Here is a 16,365-nt window from a genome sequence, read left to right as displayed (position 1 = left end):
AAGCAACCACAAATCCTTTTGGTCAATCCCAATTCACAGAAATTTGCCAATGAAGTTCGTTATGCCGTAACCGACAGTCAATTGTTTTCATTTGTTGCCGGAGGGGGAGAAGAACCCAAAGTCTTGGCCGAAGTTCCAGATATTGTGGCTGCCGAATATTTAGCTTTGGATAATGAAATATGTTTGGCCACCCGAGGTGGCGAAGTGTTGCTCGTGAATCCGGAAACGCTGCAAATGAACGAGGGCACTTTTTGTGATGTTGGTATCGAATGTATGGCATGGAGTCCCGATCAAGAAGTTGTTGTTTTTGTTACCAAAGAACATAATGTTGTTGTTATGACCTGCACCTATGATCCGTTGACAGAGCATCCATTGTGTGATGATCAGGCGGAGGCAGAGGGTGGTTTTGTCAATGTGGGTTGGGGTAAAAAGGAGACACAATTTCATGGTTCCGAAGGTAAGGAGGCGGCGAAGAGGAAACAGGAGGTCGAGACGCCCGTCAATTTGGAGGAAATTAATAAGGTAAGTATTTAAGCAGAGGACAAGAAATTGGTTTTCAGTTTCCGATTCGGGGTCCACGTTTTGACATAGTTCCTACAAAAGGTCCCCGACTGATTTTATGCCCTTTGAAGGTCCTAGAGGTCCTACATTTTTGTAAATTCGATTTCTTCAAAACTAAAAAACCTTTTTGTGGGGTCCATGTTTTAACATAGTTCCTGCAAAAGGTCCCCGACGGATTTTAGGCCCTTAGAATGTCCTAGAGGTCCTACATTTTTGCAAATTCGATTTCTTCAAAACTAAAAAAACCTCTTTGTGGGGTTCATGTTTTAACATAGTTCCTGCAAAAGGTCCCCGACGGATTTTAGGCCCTTAGAGGGTCCTAAAGGTCCTACATTTTTGCAAATTCGATTTCTTCAAAACTAAAAAAAACTCTTTGTGGGGTCCATGTTTTAAAATAGTTCTTGCAAAAGGTCCCCGACGGATTTTAGGCCCTTAGAAGATCCTACATTTTTGCAAATTCGATTTTTCTAAAACTAAAAAAAAAATATCGAAAGTTTTCTATGTAGTTCCATGTTTTTTTAATAGGCCCACTCTCAAGGTTCCGCATATTTTCGTTAAGATGAGGGTCCTAGTGAAATTTCAGTAATTTGGAACATAGTTTTCCCAAAAAAAAAACTCCTGACAACTAAGTTTAAAAAAATTAAGATCCTAATTCGGCATTTGAAGACCCTGGTCTCATTTATATACCGATGTTGCTGTGATTTGAGGTATTTCGGGTTTTGTAGGCTTACAAATTTATCCGAAGAATATTTTTTAATATGGTTTCATGTTTTACAATAGGCCCCAATATGAAGGTTCCGACCGGTTTTTTATATTTGAAGATGCTGGCCTTATTGTCCAAAACAAAGTTGATCAAAAAACCTCACGCAAGATAGATTTCGGTGTAGGTCGATGTCGATGTTTTGCAATATAAATAAGGGGGACCTTTACCTCATGTAATGGCAAATTCGGAAAATTCTAGGTTCCAAATCTATTTTTTTTAATGAAGTAGCTGCAATTTGATATTTTGGGGTTTTAATACATAAAAATAGTTCCTTGTAAAAAGTTTCCAATGTAGGTCCATGTTTTGGAAAACTTATAAACATATAGCGGTCCCCCACGATTTTAGGTTTCTAAAGGACCTGACCTTATTTTCCAATCGAAATGGTTGTAATTTGACATTTCGTTGTCTTAAAAGGAGGAAAACATATTTGGTGAAAATTTTCAATGAGGGACCTAATTTTAAGATAACCTCCATCGAAGGATCCGCATCCGTTTTAGATATATTGAAGACTCTAGCTTCATATTCCAAACGAAGTATCTGCAATATGACATTTCCGTTTATAACAGGCTTTGGAATTTCTTTTTGTTAGGTTCCTCATGGTGAAGGATACACAAATTTCGACCTGACCGATCTTATCGAAGTTATTTTTTAATATATTATATTCCTATTTTTTCCATTGCAGGACATCATCATTAGCTGGCGTGCCGATGGTGCCTATTTTGTCGTCTCCTATGTCAGTCCCTCAAAGGGCCGCACTTTCAAAGTATTCGACAAAGAGGGCAAGCTGCAATTTATTGGTGAAAAACAAGCCAATCTCTATAGTCCCACAGCCTGGAGGCCCTCCGGTAATTGGATTGCCATACCTCAAAAATTGCCCAATAAAAGTACCATTGCCCTGTTTGAAAAGAATGGTTTGCGTCACAGAGAAATCCCCTTACCCTTTGATTTGCAGCAAACACCCATTGAAGATTTAAAATGGAGTTCCGATTCAGAGATTCTCAGTATACGAACAAAATCGAAAATCTATTTATATACCATTGGTAATTATCATTGGTATTTGAAACAGGTGTTGGATTTTAATGAAATCCATATGGAAGGAGAAGAAGACGATGAAGTCACATATTACACCTGGGACAGTCGAATTGGCGAAGAGAAAACTGTACACATTATTTTCAAAAGTGGCAGATATTTAATCTACAAATGGTATTGGGCCATTGATCGTTTGAATCGCAGCGGTTTGGTGGCTGTAATCGATGGTAATCAATTGCTATTAAGCGATTTTTCGAAAGCTGTTATACCACCACCCATGTGTACCAAGACCTTGCAATTAGAATCCACAGCAGGAGATTCCTACATAACAACTGTAACCCTAACCCAGGCTCAAGATGAGGTACATTTGTGTATCTTGGATTCCAAGCATAAATTACATTATTACAAATCACACATGTCAAATGTGACCGCCTTCACCAGCCAAGGCTGCTTGGAGTTGCAAGGATCCGATATCACACTTCCTCTGCAATATGGCAACTTGCAATGGTTTGAAAGTTTTGAAGATACCTATTTGGTGGCCAGCTTCTCGCAAAACAAAACAAGTCAAATACACTTCCTTGCTGTCGATCTTCCAGACAGTTATAAAATTACAGTTGCTGTGAAAATACCTGGAATAATTTCCTGTCTAATACCCTCGGGAAAAGAACAACCCTGCGAGCTATTCTATCAAACCTTGGATGATAATCGCATAACCCAATTGGTTTACGATGTCGATTCGAAGCGGGAAACCTCAAGTCGCCTACACTTGGAATTGCAACAGAATATCGATCAAATGGAAACTTTTATACAACCCAACGATGCTGAAACCCATACCATTTGCCTGAGTAACAATCAATGTTTATATGTTGATCAGGAACGTATTGCCACTGATGTCACCTCATTTTGTATGGCTGGAAATTATTTAACCTTTACCAAGCTGACTTCATTGCATTTTCTGCGATTGTCCGATATGCGTTTGGTTGATGAACGCCGCTTGGAACGTGGTGCCAAGCTCGTGACAACTGTTCTTAATTCTGCACGCACTGTCCTACAAATGCCTCGTGGTAATTTAGAAGCCATTTGTCCCAGAGTTTTATCATTGGAATTAGTTGGTGCTCTACTCGATGTCCAAAAGTATTGCCTGGCCTTTGATGTGCTACGCAAACAGCGTATTAATCTCAATATTATTTGTGATCATAATTTGTGTACCTTTATGGAGAAAATCGATATATTCCTCGAGGAAATACAAAATCCAAATTGGTTAAATTTATTCCTCAGCGATTTGCAGAATGAGGTGAGTTATAATTGTTTTTAGATAATTCATAATTTCTTCTCTGAAGTGTTTCTCGTTGATAAAGAAGGGTCTCCTCATAGAAGACCAGAAGGTCTTCTCACAGAATACTTAAATATACTTCTTATAGAAGAGAAGAAGGTTTTCGAAAGTTTTCGAAAAGAATACCAGAAGGTCTATTCATAGAAGTCAGGAAGGTCTTCTTAAATCTTTTCAGAATATCTTTTCATAGAAGAGCAGAATGTCATGTTATAGAAGTCTAAAAAGTCTTTTTTAAATGACGCAAAGGACTATAAGTATGCATTTTTTATCCTAAGGCTTATAAAGGCGGATTTTAAAGTATATTTTTTGAAGGAACCTAAGGGGTCAACAAGCGTGGATTTTTAAAGAATATATTTTGAAGAACCCTTAGGGCAATAACCTAGGATATTTTAAAGAATATATTTAAAATAAGTCTATGGCCAATAAGCGTCGATTTTTTAAAAAACATTTTTGAAGGACCCTGTGGGTAAAAGGCGTGAATATTTTAAAGAATATTTTTAAGGGACCCTAAAACCTATTCGCGTGATTTTTTTTATTAAAAGTATTTGAAGGACCATAATAAGCGTGGATTTTTTTAACGAATATTTTTAAATGACCCTTAGACCAATTAGCGTAGATTTTTTAATGAAAACTTTTTGAAGAACCATAAGGCCAATAAGCATGATTAAAAAAACATTTTTGAGGAACCCTAAAGTATATTCGCGTGATTTTTTATTAAAAATATTTGAAGGATGATAAGGCTAATAAGGGTGGATTTTTTAAAGAACATTTTTAAAGGACCCTAAGAACAATTACTTTCTTACTTAGCTGGCTTGTGACAGAACTTTTGTTCCATAAGCCGAGCTTAGAAAATATTTCAGGCACGTTTTTCCAATTTGAATGACCATTTTCGGCGATGTTGTCTTCGACTTGATCTATACAACGTATTCTTGACCTACCCCTTCTGCGTGAACCATCAGCTGGTTCGCTTTTATATGCCTTCTGGGCGGGGGCATCTTCATCCTTTCTCATTCGACGGCGATATTCACCGTCAACGCGGATCGGCCCATAGATATTTCTGATTCTTGCACCAAAGTCTTCGGTTTGGTGTTTTACCTGTTGGTAGAATTTTCGGACTTCACTCCGGTACATCTCGATTTGCTCACGCCCACGTTCTTCTTGTTCTTTCTTCTTTTTCTGAAAATACGTTTCTCCTCTCTCCTTTTCTCTCGATAGTTCTCCATCGCATCACGTGTTGCTACTGTCCGCAGGGTTGCCCTATACTATGCGTTTTTTTTCATATCAGTAGCATTACGACACTCCTGATCGTACCTTGGTTTTCTTGGTTGTTGTTGTTGTAGCAGCTATTACTGCTGTGTGGTGGTTTTCTTGGTGGTGGTTTTTGGTACCCAAGTGTTGCTTTTGCTGCAGTTTGTTGGGAATGGACAATTATCTGCCATTGTGCTTCTATATTATTGTCGGGACAAAGGGTGCTTTCGTCAAGCAGTTGGGTAAGTTGAGCGGAGTAGGCTTTTGCTATATGTTGTGTTTGCAGCTTTTCGACGTAAAATTTCCGTGTTACATTAGATCGCACCTTTGCTGCTACATTAAGACTGGTGCGTACCTTTGCTGCCACAATGTAATGGTCCGAATCGATATTCGCTCCCCGGATCGATCGGACGTCTAGAACACTGGATGAATGCCTTCCGTCTATCACAACATGATCGATTTGATTTCTCGTTGTTCGATCGGGAGAAATCCAAGTGGCCTTGTGTATATCGAGATACTTGAATCTGGTGCTGCTAACTACCATGTTTTTCAGTGCCGCGAAGTCAATCAACCTCATGCCGTTGTCGGATGTTTCTTCATGAAGGCTGAATTTTCCGACGGTGGGGCCAAAGATATTTTCCATTCCGATTTTTACATTAAAATCTCCTGTTCTGTACAAGTGCGCACATTCCAAGTGCAGATTCGCAGATCGTGCTCCATTATACGTTTGCGGGGGTCGTTTGGGGTTTTTTTCTTTTTCTTAGTTTTTTCATAGTATGTTGGGTTTTCATTCCATTTGAAAATCCATCTTATTTTTTTTCCAAGCCTCTATGTGATATTAAAAAATATGTTTTTAAATCCACGCCTTTGTGGGATTTAAATTTTCCACGATTTTTTGAATCTTCAAAAAATAATTTAAAAAAATTCACGCTATTAAGGGATCTTAATTTCTGTTTTTAAATAACCAAACTTAGGATGGATATTTTTTAAATATGTGCCTTTGAGAGATTTTATATTTTTTCAAATTCACTCCTCCGCAGAATTTTGAAAACATATTACGATTTTTAGAGTTTCAAAAATATATTTTTAGAATTTTTAAAAATATTTTTTCAAATGTCTTTTTCTTCTTCGTCTTTCAGGACTTCACGAAAACCATGTACGCCAGTAATTACAAACAGGACTCTCAGCGTTATCCGGAGGCCTTTAAAATCGAAAACAAAGTGGAGTACATTTGCAAAGCCCTTTGTGTACGCATGGAACAATCGAGTGAGAAACGTTTCCGTCTACCCATTATTACAGCCTATGTGAAATTGAAACAGATTGAAAAAGCCCTTGAACTCATCTGGGAGGAAAAGAAACGTGAAAATACTCACAATGATTCGGCTGCTGCTGTCGGAGCTGAGGAAGCGCTCAAATATCTTCTCTATTTGGTCGATGTTAATGAACTTTATAATGTTGCCTTGGGCACATACGATTTCGGTTTGGTTCTCTTTGTCGCCCAAAAATCCCAAAAAGATCCAAAAGAATTTTTGGCATTCCTCAATGAGTTGAAGGGTTACGAATTGAATTATCGTAAATTTAAAATTGATGAACATTTGAAACGTTTCGAAAAAGCTCTACAGCACATTGCCAATTGTGGTCGTGAGAAATTCCCCGAAGCATTGGAATTTATCAAACGTCATGAATATTACGCGCGTTCATTGCAGGCCTATGAAAATGATCCGGAATGTTATAGGGAAATTTGTTTGGCATTTGCCGATCATTTGAGGGCAAATGGTAAATTGGAAAATGCCAGTATTCTGTATGAAAGAGGTGGTAATTTGCAGCAGGCTTTATTGAGTGCTAAACATACACTGGATTGGCAAAGGGCTCTGCTGTTGGCCAGGCAGGGTGATCAGGATTTGGCACAAGTGGCAGTGTAAGTGTGGGTCAATATTATCCAAAAGAAAAATATTTAAAAGTATGTTTTTCTTTTCCAGATCTTTGGTGGTACCATTGCAGGAACATGGCCGCTATGATGAAGCCTATCATTTGTCCAAGACCTATGGTCAAAATCTCAAGGAATCTTTACAGTTCCTTACCAAGGGAAAACTATTTTTGAAGGCCATATTTGAGGCTCAATTACAGCAAAGTCCAGATGATGAAGATTTATTAAAATCATTTGTCACCCCGGAATTATTGGCCTATCAAAGTGTATTACTCAATTCCATAACAGCCGATGAGGAATTATTTACCCAGCACAAGGAACGTTTGGCACAGGTGCGTCTCAATCGTCAAAAACAAGCACAATTCGGTGGCGATGATGATCAGGTTGATATTGATGAATGTGATTTGCTGTCGGATACTACAAGTTTGCGGTCATCACGTTACACTGCCAGTTCCAGAGGCACAGGGTAATTACTTATTTTTCATCCTCCCTTCTTTACTCATGATTGGGACTAACAAAATGTATTTTTTCTCTACAGCAAAACTTTCCGCTCGAGCAAAAATCGTCGCAAGCATGAACGCAAAATCTTAAGCTTGAAGCCAGGCAATCCATTCGAAGACATAGCCTTAATAGATGCCCTCTATAATCAGATAATACGTTGTTATGGTCAGCAGCAACATGTTCACGATACTTGCAAGGCATTGTTACAAGTGAAAGAAGATCAAGCGGCTTTCCAATTGCAAACAAGTTATAAACATCTTTTGGCAGTGATGCAAAATTCCCTCGATGACATTTGGATTGAAGAAATGTTACAGAGTTGTGGTCAACAATTTTTGCAAGGACCCAATGTGGATTATACCCAGCTGAAGAATGAACAACGTTATGCTATGCTAAGTAAGTTGGACGTTTTTTTTTCTTCTGAATTTATTTCATTCCTATTTTATTGAGAACATCACTTTTTCTTTTATAAAAAGAAAAGAAGCCCCTTTTAAGTTATACATATAAAAAGATGTCCTTTTGTTCTTTTAACAGAAGCCATTTTATCTTATATAAGAAGTCACCATTTAGTCCTCTATTATAAAATCTTTCGGTTTTCTAAAAAATTAAAAAAATAACAATTAGATTAAGATTAATTGATCTTCTATGAAAAATACCTTTAGTGCGTCTATGAACGAGAACTTTTGGTCTTCTGAAAGAGAACATTCGGTCGTCTACGAGAAAAAACTTTCCGTCTTCCATGTGATCTTCCATAAAAAAAAAATAAACAATTTTACATGGTATGAAGAAGGCCAGTGTTTTTCAATGTAAGATCATGTGGACTTGTATTAGAATATCAATTTGTCTTTTCTTTGGAGATGATTTGGACTTTCATGAGAAGAACAATAAGGATACATTTTTATCTTCTAGTCTTCTAAAAGAAGGCTTTCTTAGACACAAAGAACAACTTCTGGTGTTCTATGTTATAAGAAGAAATCATTCTCCAGGCTCCACGTCTTCAATGAAAAAATGTCAAGTCCTTGAAAAAAGTTATACTGCCCTACTATGAGAATGGGTGTCCTTCTGCCGCCTTTTGAATCTACTGTTAAAACTTGCTGGTCATCTTTGCTTTCTGGTATATTATGGAAACAAATTATCTTCTATGGGAAGAAGCCTTTCTTGTCTTCAATAGGAAAAACACTTTTTGCCTGCTATAGGAAGATAACTTTCTGGTATCCTATATTAGAGGAAGATTTTCTTGTCTACTACTAGGAAAAGTTCAAGTCCATTAAGAGAAGTTCTTCTGACCTTCTATGAGATCAATACCTTCCTCTTTTTCTATGAAATTACTTTCTGATCTTCTACGAAAACATGTCCTTCTGATATCCAAGAATATTGTAATTCAAAGAAAAACCCTGGTATTTGATCAAAAGACTTCTGAATCATTCATGAGATATTCATGGATATTCTGTTGGAAGACTTTGTGATATATGGAGAGAATGTCTTCTGCTCTTCTATATGAAGAAGTTTTTCTTGTTTTCGATGGAGAGAACATTTGGTCTGCTATAGGAAGGTAACTTTTTGGTACTGATATTTTGAGGGAAGAAATTTCAGTCTTCTAGGATCTATATGGTATCCTATTAGAATGATCATTTATATTCCCATAACTCATCCACCTGACCCCATTTTCTGACCTATTGATATTTTATAAGATGATTCAAACGAAAACTTTGATATTGGCCTCTAATAGTTCACATAAAATCTTGGGTCTTTTTCTATTCCAAAATCCAACCAACTGACCTTTCTTTCAGACCTCTTGGTCTTCTAAAAGAATACCTATTGGTCATTTCTGAGAAGAACAATTGGATCTTTTCTATTCCCAAGCCAAACTATTGATCTTTTATAAGAATACCTATTTTATTAGGCTTCTATAAGAAGTCCTAATGGGTTCCTATAAGAAGACCTATTATTGTGTTTCCATAAGAAGACCTATTGGGGTTCTAAAAGAAGAATTATTATTCATCTATAAAAAGACCTATAGGGTTTATATAAAATCTATTTGTCATCTATAAGAAGAGCTATTGTGGTTCTTCAAGAAGAATTATTGGTCATCTATAATTATACCTATAGGTTTCTATAAGAAGACCTATTTGTAATCTATAAGAAGACCTACTCGCCTTCAATAAGAATACCTATTGGGCTTCTTATGAACATCAATACGGTTTCTATAAGAAGCCCCAAAGGGCCATTATAAGAAAACCTGTTGGTTTTCTATTAGATGACATTGTTCTTCTATAAGATGGCTTATTGATCTTCTATAAGAAGGCCTATTGCGCTTCTGCAAAGAACCCTTTATATTTTCTTCTTACTTCTTCAATGATCTCAGAATAAAAACCGTCGCCGATGATCAAATCTAAACGGTCTGACATTTTTTGAATAAAGGATCTGTTAATGTATAGTTGTTCCGTTTTTCTATATTGACTACTCATAACTGTTGGTAGCCCTACAGCTTCGGTATCTTTAGTCTTCCATTCCCCATCATAGCACGAGTTCAGAGATAATAGATAAGAACTTCACGTTTTTTACGACGTTTCTAGAAAGTGGTTTTCAGATTTTTATTGGGGCTAATCTTTCTGATCCTTTATGGGGAAAATACATTCCGTTTTTCTATTGAAAAAAAACGTCTAGTCTTATAACGTGTAAAAGTCTTTTGGTTTTCTATGTGACCTTTTAGTCCGCTATTAACAGACTTGAGGTCTTCTTTGCAAAGACCAATTAGTCCCCTATAGGAAGACCTATTGAACTTTTGTGAGAAGAGTACTACAAAAGCCCCTTTATATTCTCCTAATTCTTTCTTAATTTCAGTCAATGACCAAATCTACTCTGTCAGACTTGTTAAATAAAGGATCTGTTCAAGTATAGCTGTTCCATTCTTCTACATTGACTGCAACCTCTGACAGACCGGTGTTATTTCATGGGATGACCCATTGAACTTCTTTGGGAAGACTGAATGAGAAGAACTCTGTAAAGAACTCTTTATCTTTTCTTTGGACTTCTTTCATAATCTCAGAATAAAAACCGCTGTCGATAATCAAATTCACTCTTTCAAACTTGTTGAATGAGGGTGTATAGTTAGGTTAGGTATATAGTTAGGTACTGGCAGAAGTGTGGTCTTCCAAAGGAAGTTCAATTAGTCATCTATGGGAATAAATGTTGGTCTTCTTTGGGAAGACTTATTGAAATTCTATGAGAATAACTCTGCAAAGAACCATTTTTCTTTTTCTTAGAATTCTTTCATGATCTCAGAATAAAAATCAACGCCGATGTTCAAATATATTCTGTCAGACTTGTTGAGGGATCTTTTAATTTGTAGTTGTTCCATTTTTCTATATTGACTACGAAATACTCTACTGCCAGAAGTGTGGTCTTCTATGGGAATAACTGTCTTCCGTGCGAAGAACTCTTTATCTTTTCCTTAAGCTTCTTCCATGATATCCGAATAAAAATTGCCGTGGATGTTCAAATCTACTCTGTCAGACTTGTTGAATGGGGAATCTTTTAAAAAATAGTTGTTCCATTCTTCTTTATTTACTACGAAGACTTATTGAACATCTATGAGAAAAACTCTGCAAAGGATTCTTTATCTTTTCTTAGGCCTATTTTCATGATCTCAGAATAAAAGTCGACGCCGAAGTTCAAATCTACTCTGTCAGATTTGTTGAATAAATTATCTGTTAAAGTATAGCTGTTCCATTCCTCTATATTGACTACGAATGATTCCTCCTCTGGCTGAACACTCATAAATGTTTGTAGTGCTAAAATTTCCTTCTATTATGTGGATTAATCTTAGCTGTACTTCAAAGGATAAACTCCAGCTACTTTCGGTATCTGTGCAAAGTATACATTATATTTCTTCAGACTTCTTCCATGATCTCAGAATAACCAGTAAGGAAAGTAGTAAAGTCGGACGGGGCCAACTATATGATACCCTTCACCACTATGGATATATTAAACAGGACTATTAACATGAAATTGGATGAAATAAAATATGTGATATTTATCTAAATGTGAATCTACCTATATATCCATAAGTTATATAAATCGACTTCAATCAAATATAAATAGGTTATCTGTTGGGCTATGTCTGTACTTCTAGAAAACGCAACTACGTAATTCTATGCTCAATTTTGTACGTTGTGCAAAATTTGATGTCAACCTGACTAGCATGAAGAGTTTGATGTCCAATTTACTTAAAATCGGGCGAAAATATATATGGAAGCTCTATCCAAATATATCGAAGGATATATAGGGACTTTGGTGCACCATTTACATGAAATCGGACGAAACTATATCTGAATCTGGGCCGATTTTCTCGAAACTGGGCAGACATCATTCTAGGCTCAATTCAGTACGTTATGCCAAATTTCCTGCAAATCGAAAGATATATAGGGACTTTGGGGCACCATTAACATGAAATCGGACGAAACTATATATGGGAGCTATATCTAAATCTGGACCGATTTTCGCGAAACTGGGCAGACATCATTCTAGCCTCAATTCAGTACGTTATGCCAAATTTCATGCAAATCGAAAGATATATAAGGACTTTGGTACACCATTTACCTTAAATCGGAGGAAGATATATACGGGAGCTATATCTAAATCTGAACCGATTTTCACGAAACTTTGCACACATCATTCTAGACTTAATTGAGTGCGCTATGCCAAATTTCGTGCAAATCGAAAGATATATAGGGACTTTGGTACGCCATTTACCAAAAATCGGCCGAAACTATATATGGGAGCTATATCTAAATCTGAACCGATTTTCACGAAACTTGGCACACATCTTTCGTGGCTCAATTCAGTACGCTATGCCAAATTTCGTGCAAATCGAAAGATTTTCAGGGTCTAAAGTCCGTAAATCGGGCAAAAATATATATGGGAGCAATATCTAAATTTTTTTTTTTATTATCTTTATTTCAAATAATCTGAACCGATTTTTCCCAATTTCAATAGGGTTCGTCCTTGGGCCAAACAAATGAGCTGTGCCAAATTTCATCCAAATCGGATCATAAATGCGACCTGTACTTTGTTTACAATTTAACATGGACAGACGGACAGACGGACGGACGGACATGCATAAATCAATTCAGAAAGTGATTCTATGCATATTCTCAAAAGGAACCATGGGTCTATCTCGATTATTTTTGCCTGTTACAAACATATGCACAAAGACATAATACCCTGCACCACAGTGTGGTGAAGGGTATAAAAATTGCCGTCGATGATTTACTCTGTCATACTGCTAATGAACTCTCAGGCAGTTCTGAGGGAAAATTTTCCTTAGACTTCTTCCTCCATAATCTCAGAATAAAAAAACGCCGCCAGGTTCAATTCTACTCTGTCAGACTTGTTGAATAAATTATCTGTTAAAATATATTTGTTCCATTCTTCTATATTGACTACTGATTAATTAATTTAATTGTCCTTTCTTTTCAGGCCCTGTTAAGCGTTTTAAACCCCAGCTAAATCTAACGGATTGGGAACATCAAATATTGCAGTAAAAAAACCAAGCCCCATTATTTAAAATAATATTCGGTTTAAAATGCTGTTATATGATTTAGTGTAAACCCAGTAGTAGAGACACACACACAATGTAATTATTAACCATATATCAATAAATATATTTTTTAATTTTTAAAATACAAAAAAAAAAAAAAAACAAAAACATAAACTATTTCTTCTTGCATTACATGGCAGCATGAAATGTTGTTATTGTTGCCGTTTGGTTATTAACTTTCATTTTCGTTTCATATGGTTTATTGATTTTGTTGTTGTTTTTGTTATTTCTATTATGCAAATATTTACCATATTTTATTTCAAAAATAAAAAAGAAACAATAACGAAGTTGAAACGCCAACCAATAATTTATTATCAATTTTACTTTCTTTGTTGTGTTATTTTTGCGTGGATGTTTTTCTTTTGCAGTCTTTAAAGAAACAAAAAAAAAATCATTTAAAATCGTTTAAAGACAAGCAAATGTGTTGAGAATTGGCTAACCACATACCTAGCTCACTAATTTTTAAAAAAATGTTCCCTCACCCCCTCCAATAAACCGCCCAATCACTTATTGATCATGCAATTGTTTAGCACTACTCCACAGTTACACAGTTGTTGGTTGCAAACTTTGATGTTTGTTGTTGTTGCTTTCTGATGATTGATTTTTGTTTGCTACTCCATCTAGTGTTGGTGTTGTTTTTACTTTCACTATCATTAAATGTATTCATTAAATTAAACAACTATCTATGAAACAATTAACTATGCTCAGCGAAGTTGTTATAAGCGATTATTATTCTGCAATTAGTTATTTGCAAGCAATCAGCAAAGAAAGAAAAAACAATGTTTGCATTGCAACCATCATCGATCGCAGTCATCTCATGTGCGAGTTTAATCTATGCATGCAGCATGAATAAATATATTTTAATTACTTACAAGTTTCTAAGCTAAATTTGAATATTCATCAAGAGATTTTAATATAATATAAAATATTTAATTATTGTTTGACATGCCATTTAGCAGTAAGAAGACTTATTTTCCACATGGTCTTCTCTGAAGTGATCTATGTTTCATTCATTAGAAGAAAAATTTATTAGTCATTTATTAAACTTCTATATGAAGACCTATTGGTATTCCATATTGATAATTAGGCCTATTGGTCTTCTATAAAGGGTGGCGTAGGGGATGATAGATACCAAGCAACGGCTCTGATTGGCTTTAACATGGCGAAGTCTAGGCTTATCTTGGTCCCTCTTTCATCTCAATTGTGGACACTGACCTGGGGAGCTATTCTCATCACCCGATGAAATAGTGAGCTAATATGTGCAGCGAGTTCACCCATAAGAACTATAAAAAAATGGGCTGAGGCGTCGGGTTAGTTGCCCACTCTGGGAAAACCTAACCTACTATGAAAAAGCTAAGAAAAAGAAAACCAAACCCCCCTAATGTTGACGACCCCCGCAAACGTATAAAGGACCACGATCTGCGAATCTGCACTTGGAATGTGCGCACGTTGTACAGAACAGGCGCAGTATATGCTTTGGCGAATGTACTCAAGAAGTACAAAACCTTACAGGAAATGCGATGGAAAGGGACTGGCGTAAGTAAATCAGATGATTACGGCCTGTATTATAGCTGCCATGAAACGAGACATGAATTTGGCTGCGGGTTTATGGTTAACAGGAGAATAAAAGACCTTGTCTCCAGATTCACTCCAGTAGATGAGCGAATTGCTATAATCCGTATAAAAGCGAAGTTCTTCTACATCAGTCTCATTTGCGCCCGTGCTCCGATCGAAGATAAAGATGAACAGACCAAAGACATATTTTACGAGCGCCTAGAAACAGCATATGGTCGTTGCCCTGGCCATGACATTAAAATTCTGCTAGGAGATTTTAATGTAAAATTCGGAAGGGAAAATATATTGGGCCCCACCGTCGGAAAATTCAGCCTTCATGAAGAAACATCCGACAACGGCATGAGATTGATTGACTTCGCGGCAGCAAAAAACATGGTAGTAAACAGCACCAGATTCAAGCATCTCAATATACACAAGGCCACCTGGATCTCTCCTGATCAAGCAATGAGAAATCAAATTGATCAAGTTGTGATAGACGGAAGGCATTCATCCAGTGTTTTAGACGTCCGATCGATCCGGGTACGCAGCAAAGGTGCGATCTAACACAACACGGAAACTCGATGTCGAAAAGCGGCAAACACAAAAGGTAGCCGACCTACTCCGCTCAACTTACCCATCTGCTTGAAGAAAGAACTTCTTGTCCCGATAATAGTATAGAATCACAATGGCAAAGAATTGCCTACTCCCTACAAACTGCAGCAAAAACAACACTTGGGTACCAAAAACCACCACCAAGAAACCCCTGGTACGACCAGGAGTGTCGTAATGCTACTGATGTGAAAAACGCAGCGTATAGGGCAACCCTGCAGACAGTAGCAACACGTAACGTGATGGTGAATTATCGGGAGGAAAGGAGAGAGGAGAAACGTGTTTTCAGAAAAAAGAAGAGAGAACAAGAAAAACGTGAGCGTGAGCAAATCGAGATCTCCTGTACATCAGAATGAAGTCCGGAAATTTTACCAACGAGTAAAACACCAAACCGAAGGCTTTGGTTCAGGCACATCCCCCTGTAGAGATGAAGAAGGAAACATGGTGACAGATACAGACAACGTGTTGAGGATCTGGAAGGAGCATTTTGAAAAGCTTCTGGTATCAAATAGTGGCGGTGAAGAAGATACCCCAAAACCAATAAGAGATGGAGGGTATAGACTGTATACCACCTAGCCAAGATGAGGTCATAAAAGCAATTAATCGGCTCAAGAACAATAAAGCAGCAGGAGCCGATGGGTTACCAGCCGAACTATTCAAGACTGGTGGCCAGATGCTGGTCAGGAACATGCGACAGCTGATTGGTACAATTTGGCTAGAGGAATGCATGCCCAAAGATTGGAACCTCAGCATCCTGTGTCCCGTGCACAAAAAGGAGACAAGACGATATGTGCCAACTATAGAGGAATAAGTCTCCTTCCCATCGCATATAAAGTGCTATCCAGTGTGCTGTGTGAACGACTGAAGCCAATGGTCAGTGACATCATTGGACCATACCAATGCGGCTTCAGACCTGGCAAATCCACCATTGACCAGATTTTCACTCTGCGCCAAATCCTGGAAAAGACCCACGAAAAACACATCGACACCTTTTTGTCGACTATAAAGCCGCATTCGACAGCCCTATCCGTTCAGAGGTGTTTAAAGCCATGTCTACGTTCGGCATTCCTATACGGCTATGCAGGACAACTTTATGTGACAAAAGGTCTGTAGTTAAAGTAGGAAAGGACCTATCGGAGCCCTTCAATACCGAACGAGGATTCAGACAAGGTGACAGTTTGTCGTGTGATCCTGCTAGAAAAGGTCATACGAGACGCAAAGGTGAACAGAAATAGCACTCT

General features: G+C 37.3%; 1 protein-coding gene across 1 annotated transcript; it reads left to right on the top strand.

Moving 5' to 3' along the window:
• The first annotated feature begins 123 nt into the window (after positions 1-123).
• On the top strand, positions 124-12,905 carry LOC133323826 (elongator complex protein 1-like). Its single transcript, XM_061532725.1, has 6 exons — positions 124-522; positions 2,007-3,647; positions 6,074-6,852; positions 6,914-7,327; positions 7,400-7,755; positions 12,841-12,905. Exons 1-6 carry the CDS (start codon positions 235-237, stop codon positions 12,903-12,905), a joined length of 3,543 nt encoding a protein of 1,180 aa, XP_061388709.1. The 5' UTR covers positions 124-234.
• The last annotated feature ends 3,460 nt before the right edge of the window (positions 12,906-16,365 follow it).

The sequence above is a fragment of the Musca vetustissima genome, unplaced genomic scaffold (genome assembly GCF_032173495.1).
Source record: "Musca vetustissima isolate MV318-11 ecotype Yass unplaced genomic scaffold, APGP_CSIRO_Mvet_v1 utg175712, whole genome shotgun sequence".
Taxonomy (NCBI): domain Eukaryota; kingdom Metazoa; phylum Arthropoda; class Insecta; order Diptera; family Muscidae; genus Musca; species Musca vetustissima.
Note: the sequence above shows the minus strand (reverse complement) of the source record. Positions and strands in the feature narration are given on the sequence as shown.

Coding starts and splice junctions, on each gene's coding strand:
- LOC133323826 (XM_061532725.1), top strand. CDS start 235: ATGAACGAGGGCACTTTTTGTGATGTTGGTATCGAATGTATGGCATGG. Junction 3,648..6,073: donor TCAGCGATTTGCAGAATGAG/GTGAGTTATAAT, acceptor TTCGTCTTTCAG/GACTTCACGAAAACCATGTA. Junction 6,853..6,913: donor GATTTGGCACAAGTGGCAGT/GTAAGTGTGGGT, acceptor TTTCTTTTCCAG/ATCTTTGGTGGTACCATTGC.